General features: G+C 43.7%; 1 protein-coding gene across 1 annotated transcript; it reads left to right on the top strand.

Annotated features, from left to right (window-relative positions):
- Positions 1 to 567: 567 nt before the first annotated feature.
- Positions 568 to 21,509, top strand: CWC15 (CWC15 spliceosome associated protein). The gene is made up of 7 exons (XM_075849957.1): positions 568 to 677; positions 1,874 to 2,019; positions 5,221 to 5,333; positions 11,856 to 11,938; positions 14,185 to 14,292; positions 18,773 to 18,891; positions 21,210 to 21,509. The coding sequence occupies exons 2-7, from the start codon at positions 1,889 to 1,891 to the stop codon at positions 21,337 to 21,339; spliced, it is 684 nt and encodes a 227-aa protein (XP_075706072.1). The 5' UTR covers positions 568 to 677; positions 1,874 to 1,888; the 3' UTR covers positions 21,340 to 21,509.
- The last annotated feature ends 382 nt before the right edge of the window (positions 21,510 to 21,891 follow it).

Raw genomic sequence — 21,891 nt, 5'->3', positions numbered from 1 at the left:
GATGACACATGAGCGGCCGGACGTTGCCGCATCACGAGGAGCAACACGTCATGCTGATCGCACTGGCAAGTGTGCCCATGCAATCTGGAGCAGGGCAAAGACTGTAATACACAACCGCTCTATCAGAAACATTTAGTTGGGAATTTAATTATGTGCAAACCATATAGCAGTATTATGTGGGCTCGTTAGATATGACTTGGATGCTGCACATTATTTGGGCACTATATGGTGGTATTATGTAGACTGTACACAGAAATGTTATCTTGGTATTATATGGCAGTGTTATCTGGGCTGAAACTATGGGGTGGTGTCACCCATGACCCAATTTTCTACATTTTCTGATTGTATGTTTCAGTGCAATGACTGTGGGAGAGGTCAATATAGGACACAGTTAAATAACTGCTAGCAGAAGAATCAATATTTGCACTAAGGAAATAAATTTGAATGAAGACTGGCAATTTTTTTGTCACAATTTCTATTTATATATATTCAAGTCCTGCTGCACTGGCACACTGCGGAAGCATTACCCATATCAAAGATGGCGACGTAAACGTCCTGCCGTGACGTAATCACCCAGCGCCGGATGTGTTAGTAGAGAGGAGTCCGCGTCGCTTTGCAGTGGCGTTCCGGTTTTATCAGCACGGTTTTTCCGAGCTGGAGGGACGGGAGCCGGCGGGGTATGTGTGATCTGTCGTGTCTATGTGATTACTGCTACAGACGGTACACGTGTCGTCCACGTTCAGCGTAGACGGGCCGCCTTGCTTGTAGTATGTGGCTGTGATGAGCGAGGACCTGGCATGTCTTGTGTTAACGTGCTCAGACTTGTAGTTCCACAGCTGCTTTAGCCCTAGACATTTCTGCCCCTTCAAACTCCCAATCGGGGTACGTGAATATGTAATACTGGGTGCCTGTCTCAGCCTATTGGTCAAAACGGATCATATGACTACCTCCATGGCACTTTTTTTTCCTGTAGGAGTCATGGGGCCGGTCACGTGACGCTTCTTGACCAATCGACTTAAAGGGATTCACTATTTTACAGCCCCACGCTAGGGAATGATGGAGTGGCCCCTGGTTTTACATCTTTTTATATCCCTCTGGTTACAGTTTGTACTCTACAGCAATATGGCGCACGCTGGTAAAATGATAAAATCGCATGTCTACCTGCTCTTCCCTGCGCATGTGACTTTGGAGCACAAAAGGCCAGCAATGTAGGTGATGTGCTGATCTATGGTGACCGCTCTATAATCGCTGTATATAATATCGCCGTCCAGCTCTAAACAATCAGATGGGATGAATAGGGAATAAATGTTTGTGGTTGGAGAACGCTTTACGAGGCGCCGTGCGCTGAATAGCAGGCGGCTGAGCGATTGTTCGCTTTACCTCCTGAGCCCCCGAACACATGCACGCTTGTCTCTGGCAGCGGCTTCTCTTCTTACAAACAAAGGGATCGGTAGTGTTGAAATCCAACAGCCCGATCCTTCTCTTCCGCAACTTCTGCTGTCGGTGGAGAGTCGGGTTGCCGTCATACACATTAGATGATCGACCGGCCCCGCCAGAATACGCAGACGTCCATTTCATTGTGAATTCCGTTTTTCCGTTCTGTCATCGGAGCAGAAAAATGGGGTTCGAGCTGAAACAACGGATTCCAACGGCGCCTATTGACGAGTGGTTCCATCATGGTGTCCGTCGTTTCGCCGGAAAAAAATAGCGCTGCATGCTTATCTGAAACGGAAGGCAATGAAAATTTCTAATACATAAACCCAAAAAGTTAAGCGCCACGCCGTCGTTACCTGGGTTTTGTCATGTGCGTTTTAGTGCCTGGGAGTATTTTGGGCAATGAATAATGACCACTGCTTTCTTCTGTTTGAGGTAGCCGGTAGCTTAGAGGATGACGACCGCAGCTAGGCCGACGTTTGAGCCAGCCAGAGGCGGCAGAGGAAAAGGAGAAGGTGACCTTAGTCAGCTGTCCAAGCAGTATTCCAGCAGAGACCTTCCGTCTCACACAAAGATCAAATACAGGTACCACAATATATAATATATACATACGTGTGAGGTTCTGTTCACAACGCTGTGCCGGATCAGTCGTACGACGCATGCCACCAGTGACGAAGGACTCCACTTACAATGGATTCCGGCAGGGTGTCTGTCGTTTTTGGCAAGAAAACCATGGCAGGCATCGTTATATTTCCTGTAAAATTTTCCGGAATCTGCGACTCCGAACTGATCGTTACACGCAGGTGTGTACGGAATCTTAGCCGTATGTGCCGTTTTCATAAAGTGTTGTTATCTAAACAAAGTGCGTTCATTGTATAATGAAAATTTCTGCAATTTTCTAACATACAGTGAAGGAAATAAGTGTTTGATCCCTTGCTGATTTTGTCAAAGACATGAACAGTCTAGAATTTTTAGGCTAGGTTAATTTTACCAGTGAGAGATAGATTATATTAAAAAAAAAACAAAACAGAAAATCACATTGTCAAAATGATATATATTTATTTGCATTGTGCACAGAGAAATAAGTATTTGTTCCCCTACCAACCATTAAGAGTTCAGCCTCCTCCAGACCAGTTACACGCTCCAAATCAACTTGGTGCCTGCATTATAGACAGCTCTTACATGGTCACCTGTATAAAAGACTCCTGTCCACAGACTCAATTACTCAGTCTGACTCTAACCTCTACAACATGGGCAAGACCAAAGAGCTTTCTAAGGATGTCAGGGACAAGATCATAGACCTGCACAAGGCTGGAATGGGCTACAAAACCATAAGTAAGACGCTGGGTGAGAAGGAGACAACTGTTGGTGCAATAGTAAGAAAATGGAAGACATACAAAATGACTGTCAATCGACATCGATCTGGGGCTCCATGCAAAATCTCACCTCGTGGGGTATCCTTGATCCTGAGGAAGGTGAGAGCTCAGCCGAAAACTACACGGAGGGAACTTGTTAATGATCTCAAGGCAGCTCGGACCATAGTCACCAAGAAAACCATTGGTAACACATTACGCCGTAATGGATTAAAATCCTGCAGTGCCCGCAAGGTCCCCCTGCTCAAGAAGGCACATGTACAGGCCCGTCTGAAGTTTGCAAATGAACATCTGGATGATTCGGAGAGTGATTGGGAGAAGGTGCTGTGGTCAGAGGAGACTAAAACATTAACTCAACTCGCCGTGTTTGGAGGAAGAGAAATGCTGCCTATGACCCAAAGAACACCGTCCCCACTGTCAAGCATGGAGGTGGAAACATTATGTTTTGGGGGTGTTTCTCTGCTAAGGGCACAGGACTACTTCACCGCATCAATGGGAGAATGGATGGAGCCATGTACCGTCAAATCCTGAGTGACAACCTCCTTCCCTCCACCAGGACATTAAAAATGGCTCGTGGCTGGGTCTTCCAGCACGACAATGACCCGAAACATACAGCCAAGGCAACAAAGGAGTCGCTCAAAAAGAAGCACATTAAGGTCATGGAGTGGCCTAGCCAGTCTCCAGACCTTAATCCCATCGAAAACTTATGGAGGGAGCTGAAGATCCGAGTTGCCAAGCGACAGCCTCGAAATCGTAATGATTTACAGATGATCTGCAAAGAGGAGTGGGCCAAAATTCAATCTAACATGTGTGCAAACCTCATCATCAACTACAAAAAACGTCTGACTGCTGTGCTTGCCAACAAGGGTTTTGCCACCAAGTATTAAAGAGGCTCTATCACCAGATTCTGAAACCCCTATCTCCTATTGCATGTGATCGGCGCTGCAATGTAGAGAACAGTAACGTTTTCTTTTTTTTTTTAAACGTTCATTTTTGGCCAAATTATGAGCTATTTTATATATATGCAAATGAGGTTTGAAATGGACAACTGGGCGTTTTTTTTTTTTCATTATGTCCAACTGGGCGTGTATTGTGTTTTTAACTGGGCGTGTTTACGTGTATGACGCTGACCAATCAGTGACCAGTCAGCGTCATACACTCCTCTACATTGATTTACACAGCAGCGATGCGCAGCCACATACACAGAGATTAACGTTACTGCAGTGTCCTGATAATGAATACACATGAAATCCAGCCTGGACGTCCTGTGTATTCAGAATCCTGACACTTCTGACTCTTTTCTGTGAGATTTGCAGCAAGGGAAACGAAATCTCGTTTACCTCCGAAATCTCGCGAGATTTCGTTTCCCGTGCTAGAAATCTCACAGAAAAGATTCAGAAGTGTCAGGATTCTGAATACACATGACGTCCAGGCTGGATTTCTTGTGTATTCATTATCAGGACACTTGATTAACGTTAATCTCTGTGTATGTGGCTGCACATCGCTGCTTGTAAATGAATGTAGAGGAGTGTATGACGCTGACTGGTCACTGATTGGTCAGCGTCATACACGTAAACACACCCAGTTAAAAACACAATACACGCCCAGTTGGACATAACGAAAAAAAAACGCCCAATTGTCCATTTCAAACCTCATTTGCATATATATAAAATAGCTCATAACTTGGCCAAAAATATTCCTGTTATCTACATTGCAGCGCCGATCACATGCAATAGGAAATAGGGATTTCAGAATCTGGTGACAGAGCCTCTTTAAGTCTTGTTTGCCAAAGGGATCAAATACTTATTTCTCTGTGCACGATGCAAATAAATATATATAATTTTGACCATGTGATTTTCTGTTTTTTTTTTATATAATCTATCTCTCACTGGTAAAATTAACCTAGCCTAAAAATTCTAGACTGTTCATGTCTTTGACAGTGGGCAAACTTACAAAATCAGCAAGGGATCAAATACTTATTTCCTTCACTGTACCTACCATGTCATTATTTTCAAGATCTCTGCTTGTTGTCAGTGACTGGAAATATTACGTGAAGGCCCATTTCAGACCATTATAATACGGCTGCCTTTCAACGTCCTTTTGGCAATGATACCTACGGGTTTCTGGACATTTTTACATGGCCCTCTAAAATGAAATGTGTCGGTACGGTCTCTTGCAATGAACTGTGCACTGTAAGTTTGACAGGATCGGGTCAATAAGAATTTCAATTCACTGACCGCAAGCAGAGACCTTGGAAATGGCGAAAAAGTTGCGCAACGTTTTATTATACTGTGGAAAAGTGTGTATGTAAAACAGGAAAATCTATATATATTATGACTGAGATCTACAGAGATGATGATGATGATGTATATCGGGCAGCTGTGTGGGTCTGTGATACTTTGTGTGTTTATAGACAGACCACCCAGGATGCCCCCGAGGAAGTGAGAAGCCGCGACTTCAGAAGGGAACTGGAAGAAAGGGAACGTGTTACTGTCCGAGAGAAGAGCAGAGACCGACCGCCAAGAGGTACACACGGAATCTTTATGTGGGGTTTTCATACTATCTGGTCCCCTTTAGTGCAGGTAATAAATATGGCTGCATCTACTGAAAGTCTGTGGGGTCACTGCCAACTTATACTGTGGCACACAAGATGGGTCAATTAAAGGGTTTGTAGAAGATAAATGATGTTGTTCTTTTCTACTTTTTTTTTTTTTTTTACTAATTTGTGGCTATTTGTGTTTTTATTTTAAAAAAAACACATTCCTGGTGGCGGCCATATTGGAGGCACACACTTCCTTCCTGTGTTTTCTCTATAACCGTGTAGCAGGGTGTCTCTGCTTTATGGCAGCTGCGATGAATGGGAGTTTAATAGTATAATAATACATAGATTTGTTTCCAGGAAGTGATGGACTTCATCCAAAGCCTTATTTGTGTATATAGTGTTACCACCGTGCCCTATGTAGACCTCCAGCAGTACAATAGAGCTGTCATTAAAAGGGGTTTAGAAAGCACGGCTGCTATTTCTAAAACAGCACCACACCTGTCCACAGGTTGTGTATGTTATTGCAGTTCAGCCCTATTTTCTTTGCCCCTTCCCGACAAATGGTGGACACCCAGATCAGAAGCCGAGTCGGTGCCACCATCCCCGGGTGTCGGCTGCATGTCATAGCTGACACCCATGGGTAATGGCGAGGACCGAAGTTTGCTCCGATCCCCGCCATTAATCCCTTAAATGCAGCAGTCAAAAGTGATAGCTGCATTGAAGGTGTTGCAGCTCATCGGCACAATTTCATTGCTGTGGTGCCGAAGGCTACAAAGGCAACCGGAGGCCTAACACTGGCCTCCCGGTATGCCTAGCATGGAAGACTTTCAGGCCCCGACTGGAGGTGGGGCCTAAAGGGCTTCCGTAGCTGCTGGCAAGATGGCGCCGGCTCAGGAGCTGAGCTGACGTAATCAGCGGTGGATGTCAGCTGTATGTTACAGCTGACATCCACCTGTAATGGCAGGAACCAGAGTTAGGTCCGATTCCTGCCATAACCCCTTTGATGCAGCAATCGCTGCATCTTTGTGGTTGGTAGCAGATCGGCAGCCCTGCCATGCAATCGCTGGGCTGCCGACTTCTGCTATGGCAACAGGAGACGTAACAATGGCCTCCTGCTCTGCCATTTCAGAAGCCGATCAAGGCCCCTCCCAGAGGCGAAGCCTAAACTGCTTGCTGTCCATGAATGACTGACAGATCTAATACATTTCACTACATAGGTAGTGCAATGTATTAGAAAAAGAATCTGCAGTTGGACCCTCAAGTCCCCTAGTGGGACTAAAGAAAAGTGGGAAAAAAAAAAGTTGTAAAAAATATAATAAAAGCTTCAAGAATTAAAATAAAACACAATTGGCTTTTTCCCATTATCAAGTTCTTTTTATTATTGGAAAAAAAACATACATATATAGCATCGACGTGACCGTAACGGCCTGAACTATAAAAATATTATGGTATTCCACGCGGTGAACGGAATTGCTGTTTTTTGGTCACCTGGCCTCCCAAAAAATAGTATAAAGTGATCTAAAAGTCGCATGTACCCCAAAATTATACCAATAATAACTACAGCTCGTCCCGCAAAAAAACAGCCCTTATACCGCTACGTCTATGAAAAAAATTAATTAGTTAAGGCTCCAATAAGTCAGGAAAAAAAGTATGCAGTTGTGCAGATCAGAGGGAAACATTTCTTCTGTTGCAAGAGGCGAATTATCAAGGCCCTAAAATTAGGGAACCAGGAAGGGGAGGGCCCAAACATATCTGCTGGAAGTGCCGGTGCCCGTATTATACCAGGATAACACTTCCCGGCAAAATTCCCCAAACTGCAAAGGCGCGGAGTGTGGACCAAAAGGGGAATAAGAAAGGACGCCATATATCAGTGCGACACCGGCCTGTGCAGAAAGGTTTGCTTCACAGCGTAACACACATCTATGGGTTATTTTACCCCATTATTATACTAACTGACTATGCCCCTTATATACTCCGCCCGGCTTACATGTACCCCCACATTATAAACTGAAATACCAGTAAAACTCTAAACAAAACTACTACCAAGCAAATTCCACGCTCCAAAAGACAAATGGCGCTCCCTCCCTTCTGAGCCCTACAATGTGCCCAAACAGCAGTTCACTTTCACATCTATGGCATCACCATACCCGGGAGAACACTTTAAAAAAAAATTTGGGGGGGTGTGTCTCCAGTGTCATTAACTGGGCATAACATATTTGCCACTGAATGGCATATCTAGGGAAAAATGTAAATTTTTACTTTGCACCATCCGCAGTGCATTCATTTATGGAAAAGACCTGTGGGGTGAAAATGCTCCCTACACCCCTTAATAAATGCCTTGAGGGGTGTAGTTTCCAAATGGGGTCACTTCTCAGGGGTTTCTTTTTATTATTTCACATCTGAGCCTCTGCAATTGTGACCCAATACTTTGTAAATCCGCCAAATTAGGCCTCAACTTCGTCTGGTACTCTTTCACTCCTGAGACTGGTCGAATGTCCTGGCAGAAGATTAGATTAGAAGTAGGGTGTTTCTAAAACCGGGAAACACAGCATAATAGAGAGCTGTCTTGTTATGGTGGCACAAGCTGGGCACCACATATTGGCATATCTATGGAAAAAAATCCCATTTTCACTCTGCAAAACATCTCCAGGGTTACATGCTCCCTACACCCCTAGGTGAATACCTTGAGGGGTGCAATTTCCAAAATGGGGTCACTACCGGGGGATTTTTACTGTTTTGGTCTCTCGGGCTTTGCAAATGCGAGATCGCACCCAGAAACCAATCCAGCAAAATCTGCTCTCCAAAAGCCAAATGGCGCTCCTTCCCTTCTGAGCCCTGCCGTGTGCCCTAACAGCAGTTTATGACCACACATGGGGTATTGTTTTACTCGGGAGAAATTGCTTTGCAAATGTTGCGGTGCTTTCTCCTTTAGTCCTTGTGGGAATGAAAAAAATTAGCTAAACCTACGTTTTATTGGAATAAATGTACATTTTCATTTTCACGGCCTACTTCCAATAATTTTTGCAAAAAACCTGTGGGGTCAAAATGCTCACCATACCCCTAGATAATTTCCTCAAGGGGTGTAGTTTCCAAAATGGGGTCACTTGTGGGGGGTTTCCACTATTTTGGCATCAAACCTGACATGGTGCCTTAAATATATTATCATAAAAAGTAGGCCCCAAAATTCACTAGGTGCTCCTTTGCTTCGGAGGCCGGTGCTTCAGTCCATAAGCGCACTAGGACCACCTGTGGCATAGTTCTAAAAACCGCAGAATCTGGGCAATAAATATTGAGTTGCGTTTCTCTTGTAAAACCTTCTGTATTACAGAAAATGGATACAAAATGAATTTCTGCAAAAAAAAAATGAGCCTTGTAACGTCCTGGTAAAATAAAAGGATGTTCAGAAAACGATAGCAATCTAAAGTAGACATATGGGTGATGTTAATTAGTAACTATTTTGTGTGGTATAACTGCCTGTCTTACAAGCAGATACATTTAAAGTTAGAAAATTTTTGCAATTTTTCGCTAAATTTTGCTGTTTTTCACAATTAAATACTGAATGTATCAAGCAATTTTTGCCAGTAACATAAAGTCCAATGTGTCACTAGAAAACAGAATCGCTTGGATAGGTGAAAGCATTCCGAAGTTATTACCACATAAAGTGAAACATGTCAGATTTGAAAAATGAGGCTCTGTCAGGAAGGTCAAAAGTGGCCAAAGAGGGAAGGGGTTAAATGAAGCTAAACTGCAATACCAGGCACAACCCATGGATGGTATGGCGCTATTTTTAAGAAGATAGTAGCCATGTTTTTTTAATCCCGGAAAACACCTTTTAACTTGACCACCCTCTAATAAAAATGAGATGAATCTGCTCTTTCTGTCCCAGTCTTTACAGTAAAGCTGGCAAGTGAGCATCAGAAAGTTGGAAGCGGCCGCCTAATTAAAGGCTGTGTACACCTTTGCTGGGCATTTTTTTTCCTTTTCATAAACAGGGTAGTCAGTGTGTCTGGTGTAAATTTATAAATAGGTTTTATTAAAAATTAGTTTTACGTTTTGAGATACAGCTGCTCTGTATTCTGTATCGTTCTCTGTTACCTGAATCCGTCAGTCCCGCAGACCTAATGGGTTCAGTGACGGTGGGTCCTGTGTGTCTCTGACAGGCAGGATCCACCTGTAATGCATTCCTCCTAAATTGATAACTGAGATGTGATAGATTACAGGTGGACCCTGCATGTCAGACACACGCAGGACCCGCTGACACTGAACCCATCAGGTCCGCGGTACTGACGGATTCAGGTAACAGAGAACGATACAAAATACAGAGCAGCTGTATCTCAAAAAGTAAAACTCATTTTTAATAAAACCTATTTAGAAAGTTGCACCAAAAACACTGACTAACCTGTTTGTGCCCTGCAAAGGTGTACACAGCGTTTATTTTATTTTTTTTCTTATATGGATAGTCAAATAAACAATAAAAAACAGTCGCATCCTACTGATGCAGCGATCGGAGTGCCGTAATTAGACGGCAGTTCAGCCCTCCTGTCCCTGCGTTAATCACAGATATAAGTGCCAGGCTTGGACAATACATGTGAGAAACCTCTAGTGGCTGCTCGCGGGCATCTTCCATGTCAAAAAGGAGCGACAAGCCACGCTGCAGCAGGGACCAGTAGGTACTAATGGTGCACTGTGTGACTGGCGCTATAAGAGGGGGGGGGACTGTGAAGAGCCCCCACTTATTGGGGGCCTTGTGTGACTATAGTACAGAAGAATGCAGTACTTATAGTAATGATTTTTATATTGAGTGCTGCCTGCTCTACGGTTACAAGGACAGGACAGGCTCGCACCAGATACATCTAATCTACTCCCCTGCATTGTTGCTTGTGTCCTTGTATAAAGGCATTGTGCGGCTGTATGATTTCCATTTTAGTAGTATCCAAGTGCCGACCATGACGGGCGTTCTGTCTTTGGTGCTCTTTAAATCCGGATGTCGTTTACCACCCCGTGGGCATGACACAGTGCATCCGTTTTACCCAGTGTGTTTCGTTAAAGGAGTATTCCCATCCGACACCTTTATGGCATATCCACAGGAGAGATGAGGTGACTGCATGTGACGGTCTCCAATGTAGTTTGAGAATTGTGCCGCGCTCAGCTGTTTCTGTAACTCCCAATAACTTCAATGGATATCTCTGGAGTGGCAAACTAGGGCAGGGACACACATTCTCCTATAGGTGGGTGTTTCACTTTTGGGACTCCCACCTATTTGACACTTCTTGTGTATACTGCCGATATGCCATAAATGGGGTGGAAATGCCCCTTTAGGTTAAATTGCAGATCTTGGGAGTGGTACAATCTGACAATGTGGCTCTTGGTCCAATAAAAGTTGTTCGCCCCCCCCCCCCCCCCCCGCTGTATACTGACACTGGTCTAATGGTGCTGACCGCGTCACTGTGTAGTAGGGACACATTCCATTTTATTATATTTGCAGGAGGAATAACAGGAACCACATAATGTAGAGATGTAAGAAAAGATGTTCCAGTATTGTTATTTCATGGGGAATAAAAGTATTAAACGGACAGGTCAGGAGAGTGGTCCGGTCCTTTTATAGTGGTATTCAGGTTTAGCAAATACATCTTCTTTATTGGAAAATGAAAAGTAATGCTTTTTTTGTAATCTACTTTGCATATCCATTCAGCACAGTTTGCAAGATCACTGCTTGCTGACAGTGAATGGGACTTTCCATGGTTTACTTCTAGAGGAAGAAAATGGGACTTTCCATGGTTTACTTCTAGAGGATGAAAATCTGTCTTGGTCAAGTAATGGCCACAACGCTGCAGATTTTCATCCTCCGGAAGCAGTAAAGGTTCCCATTTGCTGACAGCAAGCAGATATTTTTCAGACCATGATGAATTTATACAGAAAGTATTCTAAAATCTGCAACACTTTCCCTTATACAATGAATTTGCTTTATCTGCTGTAACCGGAATAACTCTTCATATACGCTTTGACTAGGATTGTGTACTAGAATCGCTTTGGTTTTATAGATCACAGAATTTATTTATTTTCCGGAATGTTCCTATAAGCAGAGTGCACGTTTTGTGTTATTTTACTGAAGTGTAATCCAGATGGTTAAGGAGTAACTGACCGTCCTTAGAAACATATCAGAAGTTTTGATCTGTTCGGGTCTGGGTGCTAAGAACCCCACCAAACATAAAGCTGAGGGGTAGAAGCGCTTCTCTGTGATCGGGTCTTGTAAATAGTTTACATAGAACGTCTCTGAGCCGTCTTCAGCCATAAGAGGGGCGGTTATCACCGCCGAAGGTGCTGAGTGCTCGGCTTCGTGCTTCTCCCCCTTATTTCAGCAATAGCGGGGGTCTCTGCACCCAGACCCCCGCCGATCCAAACTTTTCATATGTCTCTATGGAAGTTCAGTTACTCTTTAAATGAATTCTTTTGAGAATCTTCAATCTCTTTTCTTGTAATTAAACCCGATTCCGTTTTCCTTTTAGAACACACATCATCGCTGTCCAAGAAACCTCGTCTGGATCAGATCCCAGCAGCCAATCTAGATGCAGATGATCCATTGACAGATGTACGTATTGTTTTTGTCCTTAACATGAACAGAGTGTTAATGTTCTCGCCGTGGCACTCAATGACGTACATGTAGTTTGTGGTGATGGCGCGGGCACAGGAGCTTTTCTGTGCAATCAGCAGCAGAATCCCAGCAGTGATTGACAGCCGGGCTTCTGCTGGAATGGCCAGGATCGGAGAAACCTCTGATTCCGAACATTTTACCCCTTAGATGCCATGGTCAATAGCGATAGCAGCATCTATGTACCTTGACAGGACGGGGAATGGCTTCCTGTGTCTCTCCGTTCACTTCCCGCGATGCGTGCGATCACGGGGTGCCGATGAATTACCATTGCAACCAGGGGCCAAAAAAGGTCACGGGTCTGCGATAGGCATCCTGACAGGCAATAATGCTTTCAAAATGTGAAGTACTCCAAAGCTTAATTTAAGCGATCCCCCCCCCAAAAAAAACGAAAAGCAAGAAAACCACCCTTTTTCATTAGGAAAAATTTTGACTTAAAAAATCGTGACCAATAATAAAAAATGTACATGTAGGGCGTCGCGGCAATTGTAACAGATCGTTAGAGTAGAGACAGGTTTAAACCGCATGGCTTAAAAAGACAAAAAAAAAATGATGGCGGAGTAATTTTTTTATTTTATTTTTCCTCCTATTCTTCCGCTCCCCATCGTTTTTTTCATAAAACTTGCTTTTATTGTTCAAAAGTACTAAAACATAAAAAAAACGATAAGAATTGGGATTGTCGTATTTGTACAGAGAATAAAGAATTGTAGAATAAAGTGAGCAACTTATTAATACCGGACTGTAAGCAGAATGAAAAAAATAACAAAAAATATTCCCACTCAAAGAAAAAAAGAATAAAAGTTAGTTGATTTTATGTACCCCAAAATGGTGCCAATAAAAACTTCAACTCCTCCCGCAAAAAACAAGCCCTTACACGGCACCGTCAACGGGAAAATAAAAAAAGTTATGGCTCTTGGAATACAAAGATGAAAAAAGGAAAAAAAAACTCAATCCTGAAAGCCCAAAAAAGTTTGCTGTGAACACCTTAGAAATAGTTTTTCGGTTTTTTTGTTTTCTTGTGTTTTTTTTTATTTTTATTAAATAAAAAGTCAATCAGGTTGTTTTGTGCAACTTTCTAAACACTTTTTATTAAAAATCATTTTTTCTTTTTGAGATACAGCTGCTTGGTTTTCTCTATATACAGCAGCTGTATCTTGTGCTGAGACCGGAGTCCGTCAGGTCAGTGGCACTGACGGGTTCAGTGTCAGCGGGTCCTGAGTGTCTCTAAGATTACAGCTGGATCCTGCATGTATCACATCTAAATTATGAACTTAGATGTGATCGCTAACCGCTTGATCCTGCATATCCGAGAAAGAGAACCCGTCAGATACAGGTTTCAGAACTAGATACAGCTGCTCTGTATACAGGATACAAAGCAGCTGTATCAAAAAGTAATTTTTGATAAAAAGTATTTAGAAAGTTGCACAAAATACACTAACTTTGTTTTTTTTCTCCTAATAAAGATGTCTTTCAAAGGAACCATTGAGAGCTTTGAAGAATCCTGACTGGGTCCGCCATTATTCCCTATTCTTATTTTTGGCAAGAATAAGGCCAGGATCACACTAATGCAGTTTTTGTATTTTTGTATTTTTTTTGAGCCAAAGCCAGAAGTGGATCCTAAAGGAAGGAAAGCTATGGATGTATCTCAATTCTTGTGTGTCCACTTCTGGGTTTGGCTAAAGAAAAAAACTGATCCAAAGCTGTATGTGATCATGGCCTGAGGCTGTAGGCTGGGCTATTGATTCCGTCAAAAAAACGGACACCTGCCGGAATGGTGATAAACGGAAACCATTAGCCGTGTTTCCTTCACCGTTGATATCAATGGTGATGCAAACAGAAGCTAAGGTTTCCGTTTGACTTTCCGTTACGGGGTTCACCTGACGGAAACCTCCGACGGAACCCCTGAACGAAGAGCCAACGCTGATGCGAACAGGCCCTTAATATTCGGGTTTATCACATTTTACTCTGTGCATACATATCTAGTGCACAAGGGTTTTGCAATCATCATGAATGCGGATCTCCCTGCAGACCCATGACACTATGTACGGAGTCTCCATAAGAAATGGAGGGGAATGTGGTGGCCCGGCCAGATTACAGGTCAGATTCTATGGTTTCTGAAGGACTCTAGGGCTGGTTGCGGATTATCTCGAAGGGATCTTGAAGTCTGTTGTTGGCTTTTCCCTCAGGAGGATGAAGACGATGATTCCGATGAAGACAGTGATGATGATACCGCCGCCCTGCTGGCAGAATTAGAAAAAATTAAGAAGGAGCGGGCAGAGGAGCAGGCCCGGAAGGTGAGAACATGAGAAATGGTATTCGATATTTTGTTTCTGTGTAAATTTGACGTTAAAACAAGAATATTGTCCTATAGATTTAGAGCTGCAGTCCGTCCACTATACAGTGGTTGGTCCCTTCTGCTTCCAGCATCGACCCCTTCATAACTTCCGGCTGCCTCCAGGCGCCAGAACAACTGATGGTGCAGGGTCCAGGTGTCCGACCCCCGCGATCATATACTCATTAACTCTCCGGGGATAAGTCATCAGTATGAAAAAAACGCTGCATGCCCGGACAACCCCTTTTAAAGTGAAGATTTAGGAGCAAAAACGGAGCCATTCACTTTCATTGAACACTGACACCTTTCCGTAGCACTACGGAAGGGTGTCAGTGCCGTGGAAATGTTCCGGGAATTATGGAACATGTCCGTTCTTTCGCATTTTGCGGGCCGTGCTCCCATACTTTGTATGGGAGCACAGCCCGAAAATGCGGCTGTCAGTCAGCGGCCGACCGTGCCCGCAATCGCGGGCCGTGATTGCGGGCACGGTTGTGTGCATGGGGCCTAAGAAAATGGTAGAGTCCAGTGGTAGTCCAGTGACAGGTGCCATCATTTCTCCCTCCCCTGCTGCTGTCATCGCTGTCATTACGGCACTGCATTGTGCCATATACGACGCTCTCCACATGCCCCTGCTGTGAGTTTGTTCGCTACTACACGGAGACCGCCACTTCTTCACTTTTTGTCTTTTTTTTTCTTCTTTAATTGTTTTGTTTTTACTTTTTTTCAACCCCTTGGTACGGTGTGCCATACGTTTACGGTGTAGGAGCTATGTAGTTCGGGTCAAACACCGAAATATATAGTGCGGACAGAGAAGCTGCGCTCTGCTGCAATGGCCGGGATCTCCGTGGTCAATAGCAATTTCGGTACCTAAGCAGTTGGACAAAGAAGGGTGGGCTCCCTCCGTCACCACATTGGTGTTCTCGCGACACGATAGCAGGGTGGCGTTAGGCATTTTGGATGTAGAGCCTAATGGGATGCGAGTCAGGTTTACACTGCGGTACAGAAGTATTGCGGGGTGTTATGTAAGCGATAAAACCATTGCACGGTCGAGTCCTCTAGTGAGACAAAAGAGAATAAAAAAATCCAAAGTTGGAAAAAACACTTTTTTTCCCCTAAGAGAATGTTCGCACGTTTTTACCATGTCAAAAATCTGTTGCGGATTTGCCCAAAAATCTGCGTCAGAATTCCAAAATCTGCCATGGATCCGCATGCGAATTAGCCCCTACCCAACTTGGTTTCTGTATTTAATCTGACGTAAGAAGGGACGTCGCTACTTTTCTTTCCGCAATGGCAATTTTAAGTGCGGTGGAAAAATCTATTCTATATGAAATACATTTAAATCAATAGAATGCAGCGCGTGGGCGAATTTCACATGAATCTCTTCGCAGAATCCAGGCAGATTCCATTTGAACATCCATGATGTGGACATTGCCTTTTTTTTTTTCATCCACCTCCCCTAAAAAAAAAAAAGGTCCTTTTGCACCCGAAAATGGTACTAATGAGAACTACAACTTGTCCCAAAAACAAGCCCTCATACAGCTCTGTCAACGGTAAAAAAAGAAGTTCTGGGTCTCAGAAAATAGTGGCAGAATTAAAAAAAATAAAATTGTTTTTCATTGTGCACAAGTAGCCATAACCATAAAGCAAAAATATCAATTTGGGATCGCTGTAATGGCGTCATGTCATTTATATGGCACAGTGAATGCCGTAAAAATGAAACCTCTTTTGTTGTGAATGCAGATATAGCAGAGCTCAAACGGTTATCAAACCCTGACTCACCAGTCATCACCTGTAAACTGCCCCAGCTACATGAACTTTTTTCTTTCCGGAGAACAGGAAAGGGTCTGCATTTTTCCAGAAACAGCGCCACTCTTGTCCATAGGCTGCCTCTGGCATTGCAGCTTAATCCCATTTAGGTGAATGAGGCTGAGCTGCTACACCAGGCACAGCCCATTGACAATTGTGGTGCCATTTTTGTGGGAAACAAAAGCAGTTCCTTTATACTAATCCTGGAAAATTCCTTTAACCCCTTCAGGACACAGCCTGTTATGGCATTGCGGACGCAGCCAATTTTTTTTCAAATCTGACACGAAAAATAATAAAGGACATAATCAGGGAAAAAGGGCGTTGTGGTTTTTTTTTCAGATTTTTTTTTTTTCATTGTATTTATCGTTGGTACAATACTTATGTATTGCAGGGTATTCTACGTGTTAGGCTGAGTTCACACAGAGTTTTTTTGCAGGCAGAAAATCTGCTTCAAAATTCCGTTTTGAATTTTGAGGCAGATTTTGCTCTGCCTGCACGCTAATTTACGTGGCGTTTTTTTGCCCGCGGGCAAAAAACGCTGCGTTATACGATTTCTCTGCCTCCCATTGAAGTCAATGGGAGGTCAGAGACGTAAACGCCCAAAGGTAGGGCATGACGCTTCGTTTTCCCGCGAGACGGTTTTTCCGCTCGCGGGAAAAAAAAACGCCTCCGCCCCCTATTGAAATCAATGAGAGGCATCTTCGGCCGTTTTTTGGTGCGTTTTCCGGCGCGGTTTCCACGTCAAAATACGTGTAAAAAAAACTCTGTGTGAACTTACCCTTAGTTTCACACTGACAGACAGCGTATTAGTCGCCTTCCATAGATGGCAGACCGGGAGGCCTTTGTTGCCATAGCAACCATCGCGTAGCGGGGTGCCGATGTTGTAACCCTTTAGATGCCGCTTTTTAGGGGTCAATCGGCGGGGACCACCGCTGTAATCCGGTTGTCTTCCCTCAGTACTAAGGCTGCTATTAGCAGTCAGTACTGGGAGATGCTGGTCTGTGGAGAAAGTAACTTCTTCATCATCTTCTCTGCTCTCGCGCCATTTATATTGCCTGATCGTTGACGGATCTCAAGTTCTTTTTGTCTACAAAAAATTGTCGTCTGGAAGGATCTTCGTTTGACTCCAAAAAGAAAATGTTTTCCCTTTCTTAAAAGTAGACTCCGAACCAGACCCCCTCGACGCAAAACCAATTGGGGAAAATTGATCAAAATTTGTGTTAGGGAAAAGTTAAGCGGTTACAAATAGCAACCAATCAAATTCCATCTCTTTATTCAGAGAGCCTTTGGAGAATGAAAGCCGTAACCTGATTGGTTGCTGTGGTAACTGCTCTACATTACCCTTGATCTCTCCCATTGTTTGTAATAATCCAGTCTATCCACCACATCAAATAGCTGCCAACATTACAAACAATTGGAAGATTAGTGGAATGTGGAGCAGTTGCCCATAGCAACCAATCCGGTTACTGCTTTCATTTTCCAAAGGCTCTCTGATTAAAGGAGGTGGAATTTGATTGGTCGCTATTAGCAACTGCTTCACTTTTCCCTTGTACCAGTTTTAATCATCCCCCCCCCCCCCATTGTTTTTGGGCCACAGGGGTCTAGTTCTGAGACGACACTAAAGGGCTCATTCACACGAACGTGAATCTCGTCCGTGTGAACGACCGTTGAAAAAATAGGACATGTCCTATTTTATTGCGTGTCACGCATCCCTCAATAGACTGTAGTCTGTGGGAGATCCGTGACAACGCGTCCCGCGCGGCTCCACGTCGTATGTGGAAACCGGCAGTTATTCACGTCCGCGGTGGCTACGTTAGTGTGAATGTAGCCTAAGACAGGGGGCAACATTTTCTTTCTGCTTAAGCCCCAGCCTTAGATAATGGGCGAATATGACAATAAACAGTGCATATAAGTGTGGCTCTCCCTGGCACCACATAGGGGCTCAGTGGCACCACTGCCTGTGCGTACAATCTCTTCAGGCCTAAAAAATGCTGACCGGGTGATATAGGGGAGGAGAACAGCATTTTAAACCTACCTTTTTTTTTAAAACGGACGTTTGATTCCACCGGCGAGGTGGTCGCAAGTGTCGTTCCCTGCTTTGAGTGACTACTCTAGCGGCGAATCAGAAACGTCACTTGCATCGTGGGTAAATAAACGTCAGTATCTAGGTCATACGACTTCCGGGACGGAGAAAAAAGGTACGTTAAAAACGCCACCTCTCCCTCCGTCACCCGGTCAGCAGCTTTGAGACCTTCACAGCTCAAATCTCCCAGCATTCTTTGCTGGCTCATTGTATGTTCATAGCCTGATCTGTTGTGATCTGTAGGTGGGAAGAGTAGTCTTTATACTTCACAGCAATCAGAAGTAGAAAAAACAGCTGCCCGCTTCAATATAGGAGCCCGACTAAGCTATTAGGGCCTTGTTGACTGACTCCTATGACAACCAGCAGAATTGTGAATGCAGCTTTGAAGTATAACAGACTGTAACTCAGGATAATTACAAGTTAAGTTGTGTCGTTTTATATACAAAGATGCTCAACGTTTCATGTAGAGAATAACGCACATAAAATAGTTAAAACAAGCGGATATTCTTTAATCTGTAATAATCGACACGATATATGTTGTGTTTAATAAAAGGAACTAGAGCAAAAAGCTGAAGAGGAGAGAATCAGAATGGAGAACATTTTAAGTGGCAATCCCCTACTGAACCTCACCGCTCCCATAGTGGCTCAAGCAAGTTTTAAGGTGAAACGGAGGTAAGTGTTGTATTGGTGTGTCCATAATAACCGCTCGAAGCACCAGTGTAATTCTTCCATAAAAGTGAAGAAAAGCGTTCATCTCCGCTGTTTAACCCAGTAAATACCACGGGCTGTACTGAGAGCGCCATGATTGGCTGTATAATCAAAGGAGTTTATGGAGGAAACTGGTGATGTCATCAACCAGGATTTGTAGCGTGATTAGACGACCCCAGGCCTGCTCATTGACAGTGCCTGTTGTTAAAGAGTGACTGCACTTTTATCAGGGCACTCATCTGAGCGTTTCAGCGACAGTGGGGGTCTCAGTACCTGGACCCCCACCGATCTAATCTTTTCATATGTCTCTATGACATATTAAAAGTGGTTACTCTCTAAGGCATTTATTATTATGCTGAACACTGGACTAGATATATAATATATCTACTTTAGACTGTTCTGGCATAGCAAAGTTTGCCAGTATTTTTTTTTATACTGTTAGAAAAAAATATTTACATCTAAGGCTCAGTTCACACCTGCATCGCAGATTCCATTATGTTTGGCATCAATAATAGCGCAGTATGCAGCGCTATTTATTTTGGCAAAATGTTGGACACAATGACGGAACCGATTCTAAGTTAATGGGGTCTATCGGGTGGCGTTGGTGTCTGTCATCTGACGCATCTGTCACCGCTTTAATTCCGTTTTTTTCTGCTCCGGTGACCGAACAAAAATGCAATAGAATAAACAGAAAAAGGAAGGAGTGCAAAGATACCGGCCGCAATAATTTCCTTTTTTTTTTTTTATAAAGTCCAACTTACTCTCTGTGAGCGGCAACTAAATTACAACTCACAAATAATCCAAAGCAGACAGAAATAAACTTCTTTTCCAGCCGCTGCAATCCTGTCCTTCGTTATCAGGTTCTGTATAAACAATACAAAGATATAGAAAAAATACATTTCGGGGAGCGGCTGCATTGACGTTCAATGCGATGCAGTCAAATTAGCATGCAAATGGCGTCGTACTCACATGTGTGAAGAGAGGCGGGCACCGAGCTCCCCTCCCATCCTCTTTCATTCTAAATTGAAATATCACCCCCCTGGTCACTCTTTCATTAATGCAGCAGGCCGAATCATCAACCGAAGTAAAAGGGTGATTTTAATAAACTTTGAATGTAAAAACAAATCTAAAATGGCCAGGCATTCCACGCGTATCACAACGCAGATGTGAACGCTGATTTAAAACACACGAGTCCATTGTATTCTATTTTGAAACTTCCTGCATATTTTAAAATGTCCTGTACCTAAAGTGGGTCCTTCAAGTCTCCTATCCGCATAGGCTAGAGGGGGAGACGCTGGGCTCGGCTAAGATTTAACATAGTATTTTCATGTAAAAACCTGTATAAATTCAGCGAGGGCTCATTGAGGAAGCCTGTGAGTCCTGCTTCCCCCGCCCACACACAGTGATTGACAGCTCTACATGTAAACACCCATACAGCTGTCAATCACTGTGTGTGGGCGGAGAGAAGCAGGACTCACAGGCTTTCTCTGAGTCCTCGCTGCATTTATACAGGTTTGACATGAAAATACAGAATTAAATCCTAGAAAACAATATATCCCCGAGATCAGGTAGGGTAGTACAAGCACCGGACAGCCGCTTTAACAAGATCACGGCGAAATAGGAGCGCTCCTTCCCTATAGGGCACATATGACAGAAATATAGGGGGATGTAGAAATAGAACAGCACCACCGTCATTTTCAATGGGGGTGTAAGAATGCTACAGCCTGTCTTTATGGGCCGGCTGCAGCCCTCTCGAGGATTCACAGAAAGGAGCAAGGACGTCAGCATTCCAAAAAAGCTAATCTTTTTATTGTCCCCATAGTACAGACACAAGCAACGTTTCGGCTCTGAGGCTCACGAAGAGTTGAAACGTTGCTCTTGTCTGTACTATGGGACAAAAGTATAGGGGTTGTCACTTTTTAGCCTAAGGGTCCGTGCTCGAGTCAAAGTTGCGGCCATGGACCCAGTATAGCAGAAAATTGTCCCTGTGGCTCTGTACTAGAGACCCATAGACACGCTGTATTCCACTGTGCACCATATTCTTCCTTGAAAGCAATGTTCTAGAGGAAAATGCCTCCATAATACGGCAAATTTTTTTGTTGTTGCCCCCATAGCAATCTATGGGAGACGTATTATGGATCCGCATGGCTGTGTGCATGATACCTACTGTCAGTTCAAAGAAGGCATCTGATGTAGATGATGAAACTGTTCTGTTGTGAATGGTGAATACGGGATGATTATATGTCTGCTGCTGTTCACACCTGGCATCTGTCTCTTATCAGGTGGGATGACGACGTGGTGTTCAAAAACTGCGCCAAAGGCGTCGACGAGATGAAAAAGGAGAAGAGATTTGTCAATGACACGCTGCGCTCGGAGTTCCACAAGAAATTCATGGAAAAGTATATTAAGTAGTACAGTTTTATGTGCTCCGGGCAGAGGACGTTTCTTTTTAACCGGACGACTGCGGACATCATTTAGTTTTCACTCCACCGATCGGAACGTTCAGGAGAACTTGTCATGTGTCGCCCCGTCTTGTACCTGCATGTTCTATGTGAATAAAAGGCTGTTTGTTTTCTTTTTTATTCTTTTTTTTGTTTTATTCCTTGTGAAGATCCCTTAAATGTGGATGCTCCAGTGTGGGATAGCGTAAGAAAAACAAGTTAAAATATTCCCTGTTGTAAGGCTCAGAAACCACCCTCTCCACCCAAAACATTTACCTAGGACAGTGGTGCCCAAATGGTGCCCTTGTGTGCCAAATATGCAGCCCGGGCCTCAAAGAAAAACATGAAGCTACGTTGCCTCCCCAACCAGACAGCAGAAGAGTTAAAATCTGGCATTCATATCTCCTATGTTATGGGGGCACTCTGTCATCATTCCCTTCAAAAGTGTGAGATCTATGAGCATACAGTGAAATTCTTATAATCCGACATCTGATAATCTGGTGCCTCTTAAATCCTATTTATG

The sequence above is a fragment of the Rhinoderma darwinii genome, chromosome 2 (assembly GCF_050947455.1).
Source record: "Rhinoderma darwinii isolate aRhiDar2 chromosome 2, aRhiDar2.hap1, whole genome shotgun sequence".
NCBI classification, from domain to species: Eukaryota; Metazoa; Chordata; class Amphibia; order Anura; family Rhinodermatidae; genus Rhinoderma; species Rhinoderma darwinii.
The sequence above is the reverse complement of the archived record's forward strand: the minus strand, read 5'-3'. Positions and strand labels throughout refer to the sequence as shown.